At 57.7% G+C, this 17,318-nt stretch overlaps 1 protein-coding gene across 1 annotated transcript in view; it reads right to left on the minus strand.

Moving 5' to 3' along the window:
• Positions 1-241: 241 nt before the first annotated feature.
• TET3 (tet methylcytosine dioxygenase 3) overlaps positions 242-17,318 on the minus strand; it is a 45,331-nt gene continuing 28,254 nt past the window's right edge. Inside the window, exons 3-9 of the mRNA XM_030884617.2 lie at positions 16,490-16,583; positions 12,374-12,582; positions 10,512-10,662; positions 8,198-8,287; positions 7,749-7,886; positions 5,885-6,221; positions 242-5,202 (exon numbers count right to left, since the gene is read on the minus strand). Of these exons, the coding sequence (XP_030740477.2) occupies positions 3,419-5,202; positions 5,885-6,221; positions 7,749-7,886; positions 8,198-8,287; positions 10,512-10,662; positions 12,374-12,582; positions 16,490-16,583 (2,803 nt within the window). The 3' untranslated portion in view covers positions 242-3,418. The remainder of the gene's footprint in view (positions 5,203-5,884; positions 6,222-7,748; positions 7,887-8,197; positions 8,288-10,511; positions 10,663-12,373; positions 12,583-16,489; positions 16,584-17,318) is intronic.

Consider the following 17,318-nt stretch of genomic DNA (forward strand, 5'->3'; position numbering starts at 1 on the left):
AGCCATAACCATGACCATGACCAGCCGGTGCCCCCCTAGCCCATGGACTGCCTACTGGTCCCGGCATCGGATGGTCAGGTCATGGGTCCTTGAGCTAGCACCAGTTTACTTTGTGAGAACTTGCTGTGAAGCGGTTTTTGCCTACAAAATCTCCTAGCACAGAACCTGGTGAGGACTTCCCTGGCATGAGAGAAAAGGAAAAAAAAAATCAGGGAAGCTGAGGCCCCTGCGCTGGGGCCGCCATCCCTGTCCTGGCTCCCACAGAACCACGGCTAAAACGTGGTTGTGCCGTTCGGTTCTTTAGCTGCAATGGCTTTATTTTTCGTCTCACGATCGAGATGTCGGTTTAATCGTCTTTCGGGACTTGGGGGAAAAAACCAAAAGCGTGCCAGTAAGAAATTTAAAAAGATTTGATTTTTCTCTTGGAAGATACCTTCAGCAGCAAGGGGAGTGGGGGTGGGGGGGCCGCGGGGCGGGGCAGGAGGGACAGGGAGCTGTGTGCATAGTTACTTTTTCAAGGTACGTCTAAAGCATGCTCCTTTAATGACTGAGGTTTGAGGTAGGTTATACGTGTAGTGTGTAGACATCAGCATGGGCACAAGCAGGGCCACAGCACCACCTCTCTCGTCACACCGTCCGGAGGGGGATGGGGCGTCCAGTGGGATGGCCTCCTGACCCTCCTCAGCATCCTGCTTCCTCCCCTAGAAATCTAAGAGCCAAAGGCCGTGCTGGGCAGCGGGGTGGGGGCATAAAGTCACACACGGTCAGCCTGTGTTGGTTTCTCCTTTCATCGAATGGCTTTGCTACCGGAGGGCGAGAAAGAGGGGGGAAAGTATATTTTAACACACATTGGGAAGATTCACTCGTGCCACAGTACCAGAGCCACCCGGGGCCCACTTGGGCCCCTTCCAAACCAACAGTCAACCTGGGGCGTCCACGGGCCACACATTCTCAAACATGGTTTTGTAAAATATTGTATTTCTTGCTTAAGATCATTTAAAAGGAAGTTTTCAAGGCACCCCCGCATCTACCTAAGCACGAGTCAACGTGAGACCTGCGTAAAAGCACTGATGCGATCAGCAAAATAGCATTTGGAGGGCCAAGCGTTCCCTCGAGGCTAGAAAACTCAGCATGCTCATTAAAAACACGGCCTGCTTTAAGCTCGTCCATCGGAAGGTCAGAGGTTTTCCGAGAAATCTGAGTAGTTCTGGATAATCCTAAATCCTGATAAGCTCTTGGGTATTTATTTCAAAAGCAATAATATTTCTTTCTTTCTTTTTGTCCTGTAAAATAAATGCGACTTTACAGAATATGGGAAAAGGGAAGGATAGACAAAGCACGTTTAAATATTCAGCTACTATGTACAAGTCTCCCACAATTACATGTGAAAACATACTTTTTTTTTAACTTTTCCTTTTTTTTTTTTCAAGTTGCTGTTTAAATCTAGGCAAAAGTGCTTAAAAAAATCTTTTCACTATTTACAGTTAAAACCAGACCACATAAATGCTCCGGGCATTGGACAGCAATTCCCCGCCAGCACCTCAGGACGGGTCACAGAGAACGCCGGCCCGTGGGGCCGGCTCTCGGCTCTTACACAAGGCACCTGGGGGCGCAGGAACGTGCCTCCAGCATCGTCATCCGATTGTTAGGCTCGTCGTCGGGAACGAAACGGCTCGATAAACACGAGGCTGATCGCGGGGCTGGGTTTTCATTTCTTTGTGGCCAACTCTCCCCCTGCGGGGGGACAGGGGTCCTGATGTACACATGGGGGGGCGGGTGAGATCTCCCCCTGTTCACCGCGCAGGTCTGCAGGTTGGGCAGGGAGCTTGGCAGGACTCTGCTCCCCGCACAGGAAACTCATCCCCCCCCAGCAGGCCGACTCGCGAGTGAGGCGGTTTCCACCCATCAGGCCCCACTTCTCTGGACACGTCACAACACATGACTGTACCGCGTCCTCCTGCCAAGGAAACTCAATGAATGCACAGAATCTTGGGGGGACGGGGACGAGATGATCAAAACCGACATGGCACCAATCACGGAGTAAAACCAAAGCAACCTGCTGAAAAAGGTTTGACTCTTGCACCATAAAGACTGCTAGAGGGTAATCCTCCACCCTGCCCCACCCCCACCTAGAGAGAGCATGGGGGGTGGGGGCCCGGCTCAGGCACAAGGCATGCACCATGATCCAACGTGGGATTCCAGGGACAGGGTAGGATGCGGTAACTGCCCTCACCCTGGCGTGCTGAGCCCCACCCAGCAGGGTATCACCTGCAGGGGTCAAGTCCCAGCACAAGGTTACAGCACCAGGCTCTGCACAGCTGAGCAACCGCTGGCTTTTCACAGCTTGGGTTCAGACTTCTTGCTTTTAAAGATACAGTAGCCCTTTTTCCGGTATCAGCATAGACTTTTGGAGGGGGGTGGGGCATGCGGGGGCATTAAATAAACAAAACAATAAAACCCCCTGCCACTAAGACCAATTCCTTCAGCCCAGGGTTAACTGGCTTGTCGACTTGGCAGAACGGGCTCCGGAGAGCTGTCTGGACTCCAGCTCCGTTGTAAGGTGCTGCCCAGGGAATCGTGACACCCCGTGACTTGACGGGTGACAGACAAGAGGTTTCAGTGTGGAGACTAGCAAGCTTGTGGCGGTCTGCTTCCAACCTGGTGATCTAGGGACATCTGTGCCAGCATCTCAGTGCCTGCCGGGGGATGCACCCCGCTCTCTCCCCAACTCCGAGCCTCCAGGATAGGGCAGAGGCTGTCCTGAGGGATGGACCCGGTGGCTGCAACCTGCACTTAGCACAAGAGGGACAGATGACCCAGGGACCCTTGGGACTCCTACCCGGGCCTGGCACCGGCCCAGCCACAGGCACCGCCAAACCTTTCCTGCTGCCCATTCACTATTACTATTGTCGCCTTAAACAAAACAAACCCCAATAAATACACATTTTGAATGGACTTTTAAAACTAGTCCTTTGTGAAAGGACACTATAAACTCTCTTTGCATTAAGGTGATATACAAGGATAGGATTTTAAAAACAAGGAGAAAAATGAAAAGCACCCCTTCCGCCTCGCCGCCTCCCCCCAAATAAGGGGGTGGTGGCGAAAAAAACAAACCAAATGAAAAACCAACCACCCCCATGGTGGAATATAAATATTAAGATCATGGAGAAGGGGGTGGGGAAGCAAGAACAGAGAAGCACAACACCCGACAGACAGCGGTAGTTTCTTCTTCAAAGTGCTGGGAGGGGGAGGCGGGTCAGCTCTGAGGTCTGGACCACACATACATAGATAAGCTTCTATATATGCCGATGTCGATAGAAAAACTTCTGCACCCCCAACCCGCCCCCCAGGTGAGGGGGAGAAAGCACCAGAGGCAGCCGGGCTGGGCCCGACGCTGAGGTACGCCGGCTCCCAGCGCCTAGATCCAGCGGCTGTAGGGCCCAGTGACCTTGGTGTAGGCGTAGGAGGACGCGGTGACTGGGGAGTCTGTGGGCACAGCCAGGGCCTGCCGGGTGGGGACGACCCCCTTCTTCTCCTTCTGCTGGGGCTCGGCGACCAGGGCGCCCCCCCACTTGCGCTTCTTCCCGTAGAGCTTGGCCTCCTGCTGGCCCAGACCCAGCCGGGCGGCCTCCTCCTGCCGGGCCCGGGCACGCTCGGCCAGCTGCTTCACCTTGGCCTCCCAGAGCGCCAGCCCGTGGTTGGGCTGGTTGAGGTTCTTGTGCTGGTAGAAGACCAGCGAGATGCGGGTGGGGTGGCAGCGGTTGGGCTTCTTGAGGGGCGTGGTGGCGTGCAGCTCCCGGCGGGCACACTCGATGAGGATGGAGCCGTGGGCGGGGGCCACGGCCACGCCCCCGATGTTCTCGTCCAGGAAGTTGTGCTCGCTGTCCGACCACAGCTCCTCCTCCTCCTCCTCAGCACTGCCCTTCTCCTCCTTCACGGCCCCCTTGCTGGGGGGCTCCTCCGGCAGGCCTTCCTCCAGGCTGAAGGGGTCCCACAGCTTCTCCTCTGGCTTCAAGGCCCCAAAGAGCTTCTCGTTGGGGCCCAGGGACACGCTGAAGGGTGGCCAGGCTTTGTCCAGCTGCCCAGTGCCCGGGGTTGGGATCCGTCCCTCCTCCCCCTTCCCGGGGCTCCACAGCTTCTCCGGGAACCCAGGGCCGCCTTTCAGGGGAGAGTGGAAATCCCCTGCGCCCATGCCCCATGGCTTCTCCGTCACGCTGGGCCCACTCAGGGCCGAGGCACTGTCCCCAAACTGGCAAGGGCTCCATGGTTTGCTTCGCAGCCGTCCTCCGGACTGGGGGACAGATTGCTGCCCATCACCAGGAAACAGCCCCCACTGGCCCTCTGGGAAGGGCGAGGGGGTCAGGCAGCGGGCCCCGAAAGAGCCAAGCTTGTCGGAGAGGATGGCCGGGCTGTCTCCAGGAGGGAGCACCCCCCAGCCGCTCCCCAGACTGGTAGTCCTCTTGAGAGACATGCCTGGCCCCCCTGCATACTGTCCCCAGAGGTGACTGGGCCCCCCGTTCTGAGACGCCTCGGGCAAAGGGGTCTTGCTCATCGTGCTGGGGTCTCTGGGCACAGAGGGCTCGGCCTGGGCCAGCGGGTCCACTGGCTCCTGCTTGATGGCTCTGGTGTAGCAGCTGGTGCCCTGGGCAAAAGGCGAGGGGTCGCCGGCGGCTGGGTGGAGCTGGGGGACCTTGGGAAGCAGATACTCCTTGGGGCCTGGGTAAGCAGGCTGCTGGTGGTGAGGGGTGGGGTGGTGGGTGTCGGTGGCAACAGCCTGGCCGGGCAGCTCGGCAAATTCGGCACCGCCGTAGGCCGGACTCAGGCTGTTGTGCAGAGCATGGAGGTCTGGCTTCTTCTCAAAACTGCCGCTGCTGCCGCTGTGCCCCCAGGCGCCAGGGCCTAGGAATCGAGAGGGGAAGACGGGGTTACTGGCCGGGAAGCCATAGAAGCCGAAGGACGATGGGAGCGCGTACTTGGAGTGGAACCCGTTGACCGAGGGCAGGCCGGGCTGCGCGTAGTAGGAGTGGTAGGAGTACACGCTATTCATGCTGTATGGGTCGGAGGGCCGGCAGTTGCCTAGCACCGAGTAACTCTCCACCACGGCGTTGCCGCTGTACTTGAAGGAGTTGAAGTGGCTCTGGGGCTCCCCCTTGAGGGAGGGCTTCAGGGCTTGCTGGGACAGCCCACCCTTCAGAGAGAGGCCTGGGGAGAGAGAAGTCAGTGTGAGAAGGAGCAGGGGGCGCACAGCCTGGAGAGGGGCCTCGGGGGCCCTCTTCTGCATCAGGCAGCACAGGGCATAGGCACCCCTGCCAGGGCCTGGACCCGCCAGCTCCCAGCCACCCCCCACAGCGCTCTCAAGGCTGCTCTGTTGGAAGCAGGCTGCCAGGCTCTCCTCCCTCCAATGTGCCTCCCAGTGGACTAGAACCACGAGCCTTCATGGCTAGAGGCGGTGCACATTCACGGTGCTGCATGGTGACAGACGGCACCTGCAGCCTCCATGGCCCCCGGCCCTCCCCGGATGCGCCACGTGGACCCCACCCCCATGTGAAGGTTCCCACCCCACACTCCTCTCCACAGACCACAGACCCTGGACAGCGCTTCTGCATGCCAGGTTCCAGGAAGGAGCCGGGGTGACCTGCCAGGTGACGCCTGGAGCCAAGACCAAGCTTGCGCTGATCGACAGAGGTGACCCATGTCCGTCATGCCACACCTAACGTGCCCAGGGCACGGAGGCCAAGGGGCTTGTGCAACTGCAAACTCTGTATCCCCTGCCCAGGGCAGGGCCGGACTGGGTGGCAGCCCCAGAGAGCTCCCAGCGGGCACCGGGCACCGGGGGGAGTGGGGGTCTCTGAGGCCCTCACAGCCCTGTGCCCTCTCCCCATACCTGCGTCAGCAGGGACACCGGCCAGCTCTAGGACCTCCTGCTTGATCTTCTCGGGAGTGCTCAGCTTCTCCTTCTGGGCCTTCTTCTTCTCGGCTGCTGCCTTCCTGGCTTCCAGCTGCCGCTGGCGGCACGACTTGGCGGGCTCGGGCAGGCGCCGGACCTCTCGGGGGAAGGCAGTGAGCACCTGGATGGCCCCGCTGCCCACCTTGGCGTTCTGGTTCTCCTCGCTGCCGAACTCGTCCGTGCTGGCCATCTTGTACAGGGGTAGCACGTGCAGCTGCTCGTCCTCGGGGACCTTGCCCACGCAGCGATTGTCTTCCTTGGTCAGAGTGCAGACCTGCCCCGAGGGAAGAGAACCCTACGTGCCTGAGCCTCTCCTTCCCACAGAGTTCCAGCCCCCTCCAGTCGCCCGGCCTTGCTTCCTCTGGTGCTGCCTGGAGTTTCCTGACAAACATATTAATCGTGGTTAATCTGCCTGGTGGAGTAAGGAGGTCACAGCCTGGCAGCCCCACATGGCCTTTCTCCTCTGTCCTGTAAGGTCAGACAGAGTTGGTACCAACCCCATGGCACACAACCATCACGACTTCCTCCCCTATCGCCACAGCCACCACTGCCACCGCTACAGCCACTACTGCTACAGTTGCCACTGCCACCACCACCACTATTACTACTACTGTCATCCTCACCACCCCTGCCATTACTCCTCCTACCAGGAGCCCACTGCCTGGTCCCTTCTCTTGTGCAGCCAAGGTGCATCTGGGCAGATCACCTCTGGGTTGGTGGAGCCCTAACAACCTCGTCACCAGGGCCCCTCTAAGACAGCCGACAAGTGCCGGAAAACAAGCAAGACGAGGAAAAGATGTTCAGCCTCCTTAGAGAGTCTAGATCATGTGCTTGCCATGCAGGGGGAAGACGTCAGAGAGATCCTCAGGGAAATGTGGGAACCCCTAGGCCCAAGGCAACTTGTAGAAAAATACATATTTGAAGGCAGTTCACGTACATACGTTTTCAAAAACAAGCGGGACAACCAAAGAAAAGAACAACAAAAGCCTTCAACGATGACCAAACCCAGCGCTGCTAAGGCCACAGCGCCCCCGAGCCTCCTGGGCTCTCTGCCCTGGCCTCTGCCTGGCCCCCATCTCATCACCCTCCTCTGTGCTGACCTGCTTCCTGCTCTACTGACACCCTGGCTGTTCAAAGAACAGAGGCTGGTCCTTCTGCGTGGAGCCCATGCTCCAGGCCTTCCACTCACCTGTTCAGGTCTCAGCTCCGAGAGGCGTCTACAACACCACCTCTGGTCGCTTGACCCTTTACCTGCTTGTTCCATCTTCACCTTATGGCCCTCCCCACTACTGGGCACCATTCCTCACTTGGGCAGAGACTCTATACGCTTCATGGCAAAACAAACACTAGCGCAACAGATTCAGTTCAATCCAATCCCTTAGTCACGAGACCTGGAGTCACACTGTCGACAGATGGGAGACCCCAGGTGCCCAGGGACCGGCCTTTTGTGGCCTGCTCAGGATGCAGAACCAAAGCAGAACCAACTCAACCCACTGCGGCTGAGCTCATTCTGACTCAGTGACCCTCTGGAGCCAGGGGTTCTGAGCCTGTTCATCTTTACAGGAGCACACCTCCCTATCTTTCTTCTGGGGGGCTTGAACCGCTGACCTGCTCGATAGCGAATGCTTAAGCACCTAAGACATGCATACAACTAGCCCTGGCCCTTCTTTCTGGTGAGAAGGGGCAGCAGCAGGCAGTCTGGCCGGCCACCTCCATGCCTCCCACTGAGCCCAGCCTGTCTGCAGACACAGCGGGGCTCCTGCCCCTCCCCCGTGGCAATGACAGGACACAGCTTCCTTACCACGGTGCACCCATTGTAGAGGTTATGCTGGTCCTTGTGGGCGTGGGCACAGAAGTCCATGCAGGCCGTGACCCCCGCGAAGGGCCGCCCTTCCTTTAGACCCAGGCGGCAGTCGATTGCTACTTCCTCGTTGGTCACCTGTGTGGACAGCCAGGGAGGACTGAGTGAGTGGCCCTCGGACTGCCTGGAGAGGCCAGGCCGTGGCCAGTGGAGGGAGGTGAACAGTCAGAGCCCGGGGCACGTGGGGGAGAGGACTTCTGGTCCCTCTGGCTTATCCCCCGGCCCATCTCCACAGCAGTTCAGGAGTGGGTGGGGACAATCCCGTTAGCATAGTATAAAGGATCGTCCCCTCCAATCTGGGCTCAGCGCTGACGGGAAGAAAACACACAGGAGCCCACTCCCCTGCTGCGCCCCCCCACCCAGGTGAACCAAGGCCTGGGACTCAGTACCTGGTTCTGATAGGCCTGGGGGGCCAGCCGCTTGTACAGGGGAGCGACTTCAGTGGCCAGGTCCTGGAAACTCTTCCGGAGCACTTCTTCCTACGGAGAGAAGGGCAGCCATCACTCAGCCAGGGGCAGGCTGGGCAGGCTGTTCACGCTGCAAACGAACCACTCGAATGTGGGCAGGCGAAGCGAGGGCTGGATGCTACATCTATTTTACAGATGGCGACACTGGAGCTTGCCAGGAAAAAACACTGCCTGCAGGGCCAGTGGTGTCCCTGGGTGGCAGAGTCCACCTAGAGGTGCCTTGGGAGAAGGGCCGGGTGGCCCCGGGTGGCAATGGAGGACAGCTCCCCCGGGCCACAGCTGGGTGGCCCCGATGAGGCAGAGGCAGCACTGCTGGCTTTTAGAGGCTCGGCATCCCGACCGCCATGCAAATGCTCTTTCTAGGTGATAGTCTACAGATCCCCAACCGTATAAATTACTAAATAAATTACTCAGCCCCCCCCTCCAACTATATAGTGTAGGTATCTGCTTTTGCAGCACCCGGGCTCATCCCAGCACCCACCAGAGGGCTGCATCGCCCACTCTGGGAGACTCCGCTGTATGATCCATGCAGAAGTCTGAGCCCTGGGCACGGCTCCTTCTTCCCTCGGGCCAGACGGGAACTAGCGGCAGAGCGCAGTGCTCATGGCTGGCCCTCAAGCCAGGCAGTTTAGAACTGTTTCCTCTGGATCTGCCCCAGTGTGGTGGCTACTGAAATTCTGATGGAAAGGTAAAAACCTAGTTGCTGGGCTGTCCCCCCTCCCCACCTGGTGCCAATGTCAATGGCACAGGGTGGAATCTTGTGCAGAGAGCTTCTCTGTCCTCACAGAGAGCGAGTGAGCTCGGGGACCGCGCAGCAGCTCCCACCCCCCGGGCGGCCACTGCCTCTCTGCAGGCCTCCACGGGTAGCAAGGGGTCTCACAGGCTGACCTTGAGCATGGGCAGAGAAAGCAGGGGGAGGAGGGGAGAGAGAAAGAACAAGGACTGGTAAGGGGGAAGAGGAACCGGTGGCTGAGCCATCCAGGGCTGCCCAACCACCTCCCAGCCACTGCCCCCAGAAGAGGAACCAGGATTAAGTTCCTCTGTCACCAATGTCAGCCACGTGGCCTTGGAAGGTCATGGACCGCATGAACAGATCAGACGCCTGCGAGAGGCTCAGCACTGCAGCTAGTATGTAGTGATGGCCGGCAGGCACGGTGGCTGATAGAACCAGGAGTAGTTGTGAGAAGCCAAAGTAATGCTATTTTCATTCCTGCTAACTCCTGGTGGCCCTGGGGGGGCTCCTCCACTCACTGAAGCAACTGCACTTGCTGCTTCTGGGAGAGAACGTGAAATCAGGCTACTTTCAGCTCACGCGATTGGCGGAAGGAAGAGTGCTCTGAAATTGAACATCCTTTTAACGTGGGAGCCCTTGGCTATGAAAGTCAAGACTCAATGGGGGCAGGGGCACAGAGGACCTTCCCCATACTAGCAGGAGGAGATAGGGGAGATTCTCCAAGTCCCGACAAGGCTATCAAGCTGCTGCTCTTCTGGGGTGAGATGACCAAGCCCCGGGTGCACCGTCTGTGTGTGGAGAACCCTCTTGAGAGGCTGCCACTCAGGATGCCCGCACAGCACCACCACCAAAGAAACTGCCAAGGGGAGCTGGCCTGAGCTCATGCTGCCGGGGCCCCAGGAGAACAGAGGTGGGGCTGTGTGGTGCCAGCCCCACATGCAAGGTCCTGCGAGGGCTGGGACCGACAACTGCAGAGGCGAAAGGACACCAGCCCCAGACAGGAGGAGGGGCCAGGGGGTGGCTCAAGGGCCAGAGCCCCACCCCCACCCCCTGCTATCCTCCTGCACCCAAAAGATGGGTATGAAGAAATAATTTTTTTAGAGGATACAAATGAACTCTCAACCCCTTCCCAACTCCTTGATGCCTTGTCCGTTCAGACCTCCAGCCACCCGGCTGTCCCCGTGGGTTTCTGAGACACCAACTCTTTACAGGAGTAGAAAGCCCCTTCTTTCCCCGAGGAGCACTGGTGTTGCAGCTCGCAGCCCCGTTATCAGTCCTCACCCCCCACCCTCTGCCCAGGGCTCCAGAGGTCACCCGTTGGGCTGCTCACTGAAAGGCCAAATTTTCCACCTGTCCCTCCCTCCACATAGCTTGTTTCACAGAGAAAGGAGGCAGGTCGAAGGAGGGCAGATGACAGGAAGCGAGTGCCCTGCCCATCCCTGGACGTGTCCACACACCAGGTGGAGAGGCATCTGTGTCGCACTGTGCCAAAGCGCCACTCACCTCTTTGGGATTGTCCCCCGTGAGGCGGAACTTTCGGGGCATCTTGCTCCGGGCGTACTTGCAGCCGTTGAAGTACATGCTCCAGGAGCAGCCAAAGGAGAAGGAGGCACCGCAGGTGTTGGGGTCTTTGCCTTGGCAAGCGCAGGTCCGGCTGCAGGAACAGCCCAGGTGAGGCCCAGAGAACACCCTCCCTGCTGTGCCCACTCAGGAAGCGGGGCCCTTCCCACTGCCAACTCCTTTCTTGAGTTTCTCTGGGTGGAAAGCCAGCCTGAGGCAGCCTGGTTTGTCCTCACCACCACCCCACAAGGGGAGGTTCTAACCCAGACATGTGGGTAGAAGCACCCGGGCTGGGTGAGATGGGCAGCACGGAGCGGCTTCCCCAAACCCCAAAAGGTTCACCCTTGGCCTTAGCACTACGCACCAGGTACAACCTGGGGAATGAACTCTAAACCAAAGGTTTATCCTAAGGATCTAGAACGTGACAGGCCTGCCCCACTCCCAAATTCCTGTCTGTTGTTCAGACGACACAGCAACCTGCATGCTGATTCAGCAGTCGCTCCAGGTGAGACTTAGCGGCTGACTCCGCTCGTTGAGCTGTGGACTTAATTCTCACCTTGCTTTCTGGAGTGGCTCCTCCTCTTTCACATAAACTCTCTGACACACACACACACACACACACACACACACACACACACACACACACACACCTCTTGTCATCTGATCCCACACAGATGGCTCTTAAGGGTGTCATACTCCAGGCAGACTTTTATTTTTAGTACAGAAGTGTAAAGTATTGCTTGATTTGAAGAATATTTCAAGGAGGGTGGGGGAAAAAAGAGCTGATACCAAGGACTCAATAGGAAGCATATATCTAGAAAAGAATGAAGGCAACATATGTACAAATTCGCCTCGCCTGAAGCAAGCGATGTATGGATTGTGACAAGAGTTATAAGAGTACCCCCCCAAAAAAGTAAAAAATAATGGCAACATATGTACAAATATGCTTGATACAATTGATGTATGCATTGTTGTTAGAGCCCCCAATAAAATGATGTTAATAAATAAAAATGAGGATATTTCAGGGTGTGTGCTTAGTTTAAGATAAACAGCTTGTGCTGTTTTGGTGGTCTAGTGTCTGTGAGAAGTTGTGGTCTGGGTGCACTATCCCAGGCACAAGGGAACTTGGGTGTGTGTGGGGTGGGGAGGTGTCGGTGTCCTGGGCCTATAAACACCTTGTCAAAAAGCCCAGAACGATCTTTCTGAAAGTGTGAGGGATACTGTAAGTACATGATGCCTTCAGGGCGCAGAGGGGGGAAAAGAAGAAAGAAAAGGTGCACGGAGACATCAGTGAGCCGGGAGAGAAAGGCAGTGCCGATGAAGCCCCACACGCGAGCCTGACGTCATCACGTGCAGGGAGCCCAGCAGAGGAGCAGAAACACTGCCTTGGGCCTAAGAACTAACTCGGCTTGGCCGGGTGCCGCCCAGAGACCAGTCTATCCGTAATTACCAGGGGTGGTGGGGCTCGCTGGTTAGGAAACACTCAGTAGTAGGACATTTGGTGATGGCTATCGGTGCTAGATGCACAACACAATCGACGCAATAAACTGGACACCCACGTGCACACACACACACACACAATTTAAAACAACACATCTAAAAGCAGGTTGCATCATCGGCCACATCTTCCATCTAAGGGGTATCTGCACATTTCCTCACTCAGTAGCGTCATTAGAGCGCAGACCCACCTGGGGTTAACAGTGAGGCATGGTCAGAGCCTCACCCCTGCCAAGGCAAGCCCAGTTCAGGGTCGGCCCTCCTCCCCCCACAGAAGGCCCCCTGCGCTGCTAACCCCCCCCACGTACTCGTCATTGAGGCCGCATCTCCTGCTGGTGGGGTTCCCGTACTTCCGGAGGGTGTCGGTGAGCTCCTGGTAGAGGGTGTCCCCGAGGCTGCGGGGTATGCCCTCCCAGGCCAGGATGAGGATGACGATGACGGCATTCTGGCAGTGGTGGCCCGCCCGGTGCCGCACCAAGCACAGCAGCTTCTCCTCCAGCGTGTGTCTGCGGATCACCTGCAGGGGGCAGGGGCGGACGGAAGAAGGGACAGGCTGAGGAGCTGGCCCCGCCTCTGCCCATCAGGCCCGGGTTTCAGGGCAGTGTCCTGAGAACGTCAACTCTGGACACAGCCACCACTGGTACCAAGAGATGGAAAATCAGGGAAGGTGAAGCACAGGTTTTGTTTTTTTTGCATGAGCAAGATGAAAAGTAATCAGGGTAAAATCCAAGTGATGGGTGAATCATACAGGCTGAAGAACGAAATAACAGATAATACTGTAAACCAAAATATGTTCAAGAGATTTAAAAAGTTGTCCTAAAACATGCAGAGAAAAGGCTGCCTGCTGGTCAGCTCCTCAGATCCCACCTCCTGCTCCACTCCTTCCTCAAACAGCACCGTGGCTTTCAGAAAGTCAGGACAGAGGATGCCGTGGGGGCCGAGGAAGGCAGTCTCCCCAAACAACAGTGAAGGTCTGGGGAGGGCGGTGGGCAGAGTGGCCGGAGGGCTGACAGGCAGAGAGCAGGGTTAAAGAAGCTGGTGTTTCAGGGGCCAGGAGGCTGGCAGGGGACGGCTGTCCCTTATGAACAAGCCAACCGAAACTGGCTATCGCAGCAGAGGGACTCTGGAGCACTTGACCGGACAGTTCCAATGGCCCACCCGAAGGATCTGGGGTGCGGGGAAGACTGGGTGTGGTTGCGTAGGAAGCTGCCCACAGGGCGGCCAGAGTAGAACGTGGAGCCGTCATGAGACTGGAGCGCGCTGTGGATCAGAACCAAGTCTTGTCACGAGAGGGAAAGCCAGGCCTGCCCCTGCCAAGCACTCTGTAGAGCAGTGGTTCTCCACCTTCCATACAGTTCATGTGGTGGTGACCCCCAACCATAAAGTTATTTTCATTGCTACTTCATCACTGTCATGATGGTACTGTTATGAATTGGGCGACCCCTGTGAAAGGGTCATTCAACCCCCAAAGGGGTCGCAACCCCCAGTGCTTCCAACGTTCCCATTTCTGCAGGGAAACGTGGACACTCGCATTTTTATTCCAAGCCTCCCCTTTAAAATACTCGAGGTTTGAATGTGAGCTAAAGAAACGCGTTTGCGAGCAAAACGAAGCCCGCTGCTGGCCACGAGCTGTGGCTCCAAAGACCACCGTGTGGCTGCACACTGAATCCGTTTGGAGATCAGCCGCACACACGCTGACGCTCAATTACCACTCGAGGTCAGGACTCCCCTCCCTCCCCCCCGTGGCTCTGTCGTGGGCACCAACATGCACCTGCTGGAACCAGAAGTGAGGTTGATGCCACGACCAGCCCTCGGGTCTCCCGAGTGGGAGCAGACAAAGGGTCTGGGCACAAGCAGGCAGCTCTCTGGGCCACCCCCTCCCTCCCAGCCTGTGTGGATTCCTGCCCCAAACCATGAGAAACCAGAGGTAGCTCCTGCCTGCCCTCGGCGCAGGAACCCGGCAGAGGACGTGCAAGGAAGTAATTATGGCCAAGAGAAGGCCAACCATAGGCACGCCGTCATGCACACAGGCCCCCAGCCACAGATACAGATCAGAGCCACCTCACCAGCTCCTGGGCAGGAACCCCTGAGCACTGAGCTTCCCCCAAGATGCTCAAAGCTGCCTCCTCATAATGCCCACCCACGGGACTTCCCATACAGAGCCTCTCCTGCCACGCCCGACTGTCCGTCAGGTGCCTGCTTCTCCAGTGGCATTGCGGAGCAAAGGCCTGCAGTCTTGGGTGCTGGATTAAGGAGCTGGCCCAGCCAAGCCGTCACAGGAGACTACCTACCACACGGAATGCCTGCCTCTGACTTCTGTTAGAAAGACAGACCACGAGAACTCCTGCTTGTGGGCTGTGCCCCGCCAGGGCCTGGGGCGTGTGCGTGCCAAACCCACATGCCAATCTGACTTCTGAAGGAGGCAGAACTCTTAGGAGAGCCCTCCCACCAATATACGAAGGGCATGTGGCAGCCAAAATAAGCCCCCAAATTGAAGTCTGCCACCTGGAGATGGCAAGAAAAAACACAACCCACCCAAGTTCAGCATTTCTTGGCATCGTCAGTCTGTGACCTTTGCCCTTACGGTAAGAAAGTTATCCCTCCACTTCCCCTCTCTGCCTGTCTTTATTTAGACTCGTGTCTTGGGAACACCGTCATCCCACATACCCCTGTGTACCTGGTCTTTTCCTTCAAAGTGACACCAGGCAGCAGGGGGCTCAGTGGTCCCCCCAGCCACCAGGCTGCAGTAGCTCTGGGCCCTCCCTGGTCCATAGTCACCAACACTGGATCTGCGCAACCTGGTCAGCAACCTCCTCCCAGACTCCAGGAGACACCCCTGGTGGGGAGTCAATGCCTGATTTCCAGAGCCCGAACAAGAGACAGGCCGAGAATATAAACAGTGGCACCTGAGAGAAGGTGTGACAGCGCAACCGTGCAGCATCACAGGTCCGTGGCTGTGCCCGATGCAGGGAGGCGCAGACAGCCCAAAGGAAATGACGGGCACCAGGGCGGACTGGAAGCCAGGGCTGTCATACTGTCCGTCCACTGAGAAGTGGACTTCTCTGTAAACATTTGAAGGAAAGACAGCACCCTGGAAGTTAGTGCCCTGCCACCTGTACCCCGGGTCTGGAGAAGCACCTTCAGGTACCAGCTCTTTTCTTTCCCCAGTGAGCCAGTGACTTCAGAAGCCTCTAATTCTAGCTGGGAAAGAATCCAAAGGGCTCAGCCTCCTGCCCCAAACTGGGGTTCCCAAAGGGCTGCATGAGGCAGCAGGGAGCAGGCTGCCCACCTTGGCCAGCAGGCTCATCACCCAGGACTGGCTGTGCACCCAACGTGATGCCCACGGACAACAGGTCTCTTCACGCCTGTGGGCTCTCCAAGGTGCCCCAAATTCTGCTGTTTCAAATAGCTCTGCAACAGACGCAAACAGCTACAGAGCCCCTGACTTTCACTGAGTGCAGGCATGGCGTGAACACGCACCTGGTGAAACCGGTGCGTGCACAGATGGATGGACAGACGCGTGCCAACCACGGACACCGTACTGCCTCTGCCCCCACACTCAGCCGAGGGGGCGGACACCCAGCCTCCCTGCCTCTGACCCCACACATCTCCTAGCCCCTCCGCAGCCCACCCCTTGGGACCTGCGAGCAGGACTCAGGCATGCACTTTCCCTGGGAAACCTAGCCTGCCCGCTTCCTCTCTACCGCCACTCATGACCCTCCGGTCCGTGAACACGACATGGAGCCTGCCTCTGAGGGATGGGCCCATTCATCCCAGTCTCGCGTGGTCTGAGCCCAGGGACAGAACCTTCCCACCCGGGGCCGGGCACACAGGCATGCCCGGTGCTCCCAGAGCGCTGGTTCTGGGAGAGCATGGGCTCAGCTATGGAGATCTCTTTGTGGGCGGGAAAGGCAAGGTCAGCTCTGGTCATTGCCATTCCCTGGCTCCCCGTGGGAAACCGTGGCCGTCAGAACCCCAGCCTCACCCCCAGGCTGGTCTCAGCATGCTCATTTTCCATTCCATTTCTCTTCTCGGCAGGAGACAGGAATGCTGGCAGCTCCCACCACAGCAAACCGAGGGGAGAAGGCAAGTGGCCCATGTGGGGCCAAGTGAATGACAGCATGTCCAGCTTCCCCTTCTCAGAGCCCTGAACACGGGGACAGTGTGAGCGCAGCGTGAAGAGTAATCAAGGAGCTTCGGAGGCAGCCCCATAGGTCAGAGGCCACGTGTAGACAGAGAACTGTGCGGTTGGAGAGAAAATGACCCTGCCAGGCCCCAAAGGGCAGCTCCAAGGGTCTCTTCCCCTGGTCGGAAAACCCGCCTGCTTCTGACCCAGCCCCTTGCTGGTCCACAGCCCGCTCAGCCGAGTGAGGCCGGGGGTCCGGGAGAGTTCCTCGCGCCTCCCTGCGGCACCCTGAACTTACCCACTTTGCAATGGGGCAGCCCCGTGAGCTCTTGCCCTCTTTCCCGGTGTAGATGACCTTCTCAATCCGGATGGCTTTTCCCTTCTCTCCATACCTGGACAGGGAGACAGCGACCGCCATTAGTACAGCAGGAGCCTGGGGTGAGTGGGTATGGCCTTCCACATGGAGCAAAGTTCTGCCATCATGTGAGAGTTCTGGTCTCAAAGTTAGGACGAGGAACAAGAATTACAAGTTCATCCTGGGCTTGGAGGTTCTAAGGGCAGACCAGCCACTCAGTGCAGTCCAGGCCCTCTGGTTTATCTGCCTGCTCTGCTCCCTTCCTCCCGCTCCATCTGCCCCGGGGCAGCAGGGGCAATCAAGCAGAAGGTCCCCGAGGGCTGTCCCTGAGCCCCCAGGAACGGTGAGCCACAGGCATGGGTGTCCAACCCAGCCTGGGAGTTAGCTCCTTGTGCAGAGCCACACAGAAAGGAGAGTCAACTCGGGGCACATGGGACAGCAAGACGGGGCTTCCTGGCCCACCGACAGACCGAGGGTGGCACCCTGGGCATTCATCCATCCTCATGGAATTTTGTCAGCTGGACTGAGCAAGACAGGACCAGGGACCGTGTGGCTGAGAGAGGCGCCGTGGACCAAAGAACTGTATCTTTAACATTTCGTAAGCCCCCCCAAATCATCACCATCTGGGTGGGGGTGCAGGGAGAAAACAAGCTAGGATACCTCTGTTTCTTCCAGCTATTGCTAGCTGGCATTTCCACAAGACGAGAAGACGCACAGGGAGGCCGCAGGAAAATGGCCTCAGCAGGTCCACAGCCAGGGCCCCAAGGACCCC

Source organism: Echinops telfairi, unplaced genomic scaffold (assembly GCF_000313985.2).
Source record: "Echinops telfairi isolate 266 unplaced genomic scaffold, ASM31398v2 ScPeMD7_9;HRSCAF=40, whole genome shotgun sequence".
NCBI classification, from domain to species: Eukaryota; Metazoa; Chordata; class Mammalia; order Afrosoricida; family Tenrecidae; genus Echinops; species Echinops telfairi.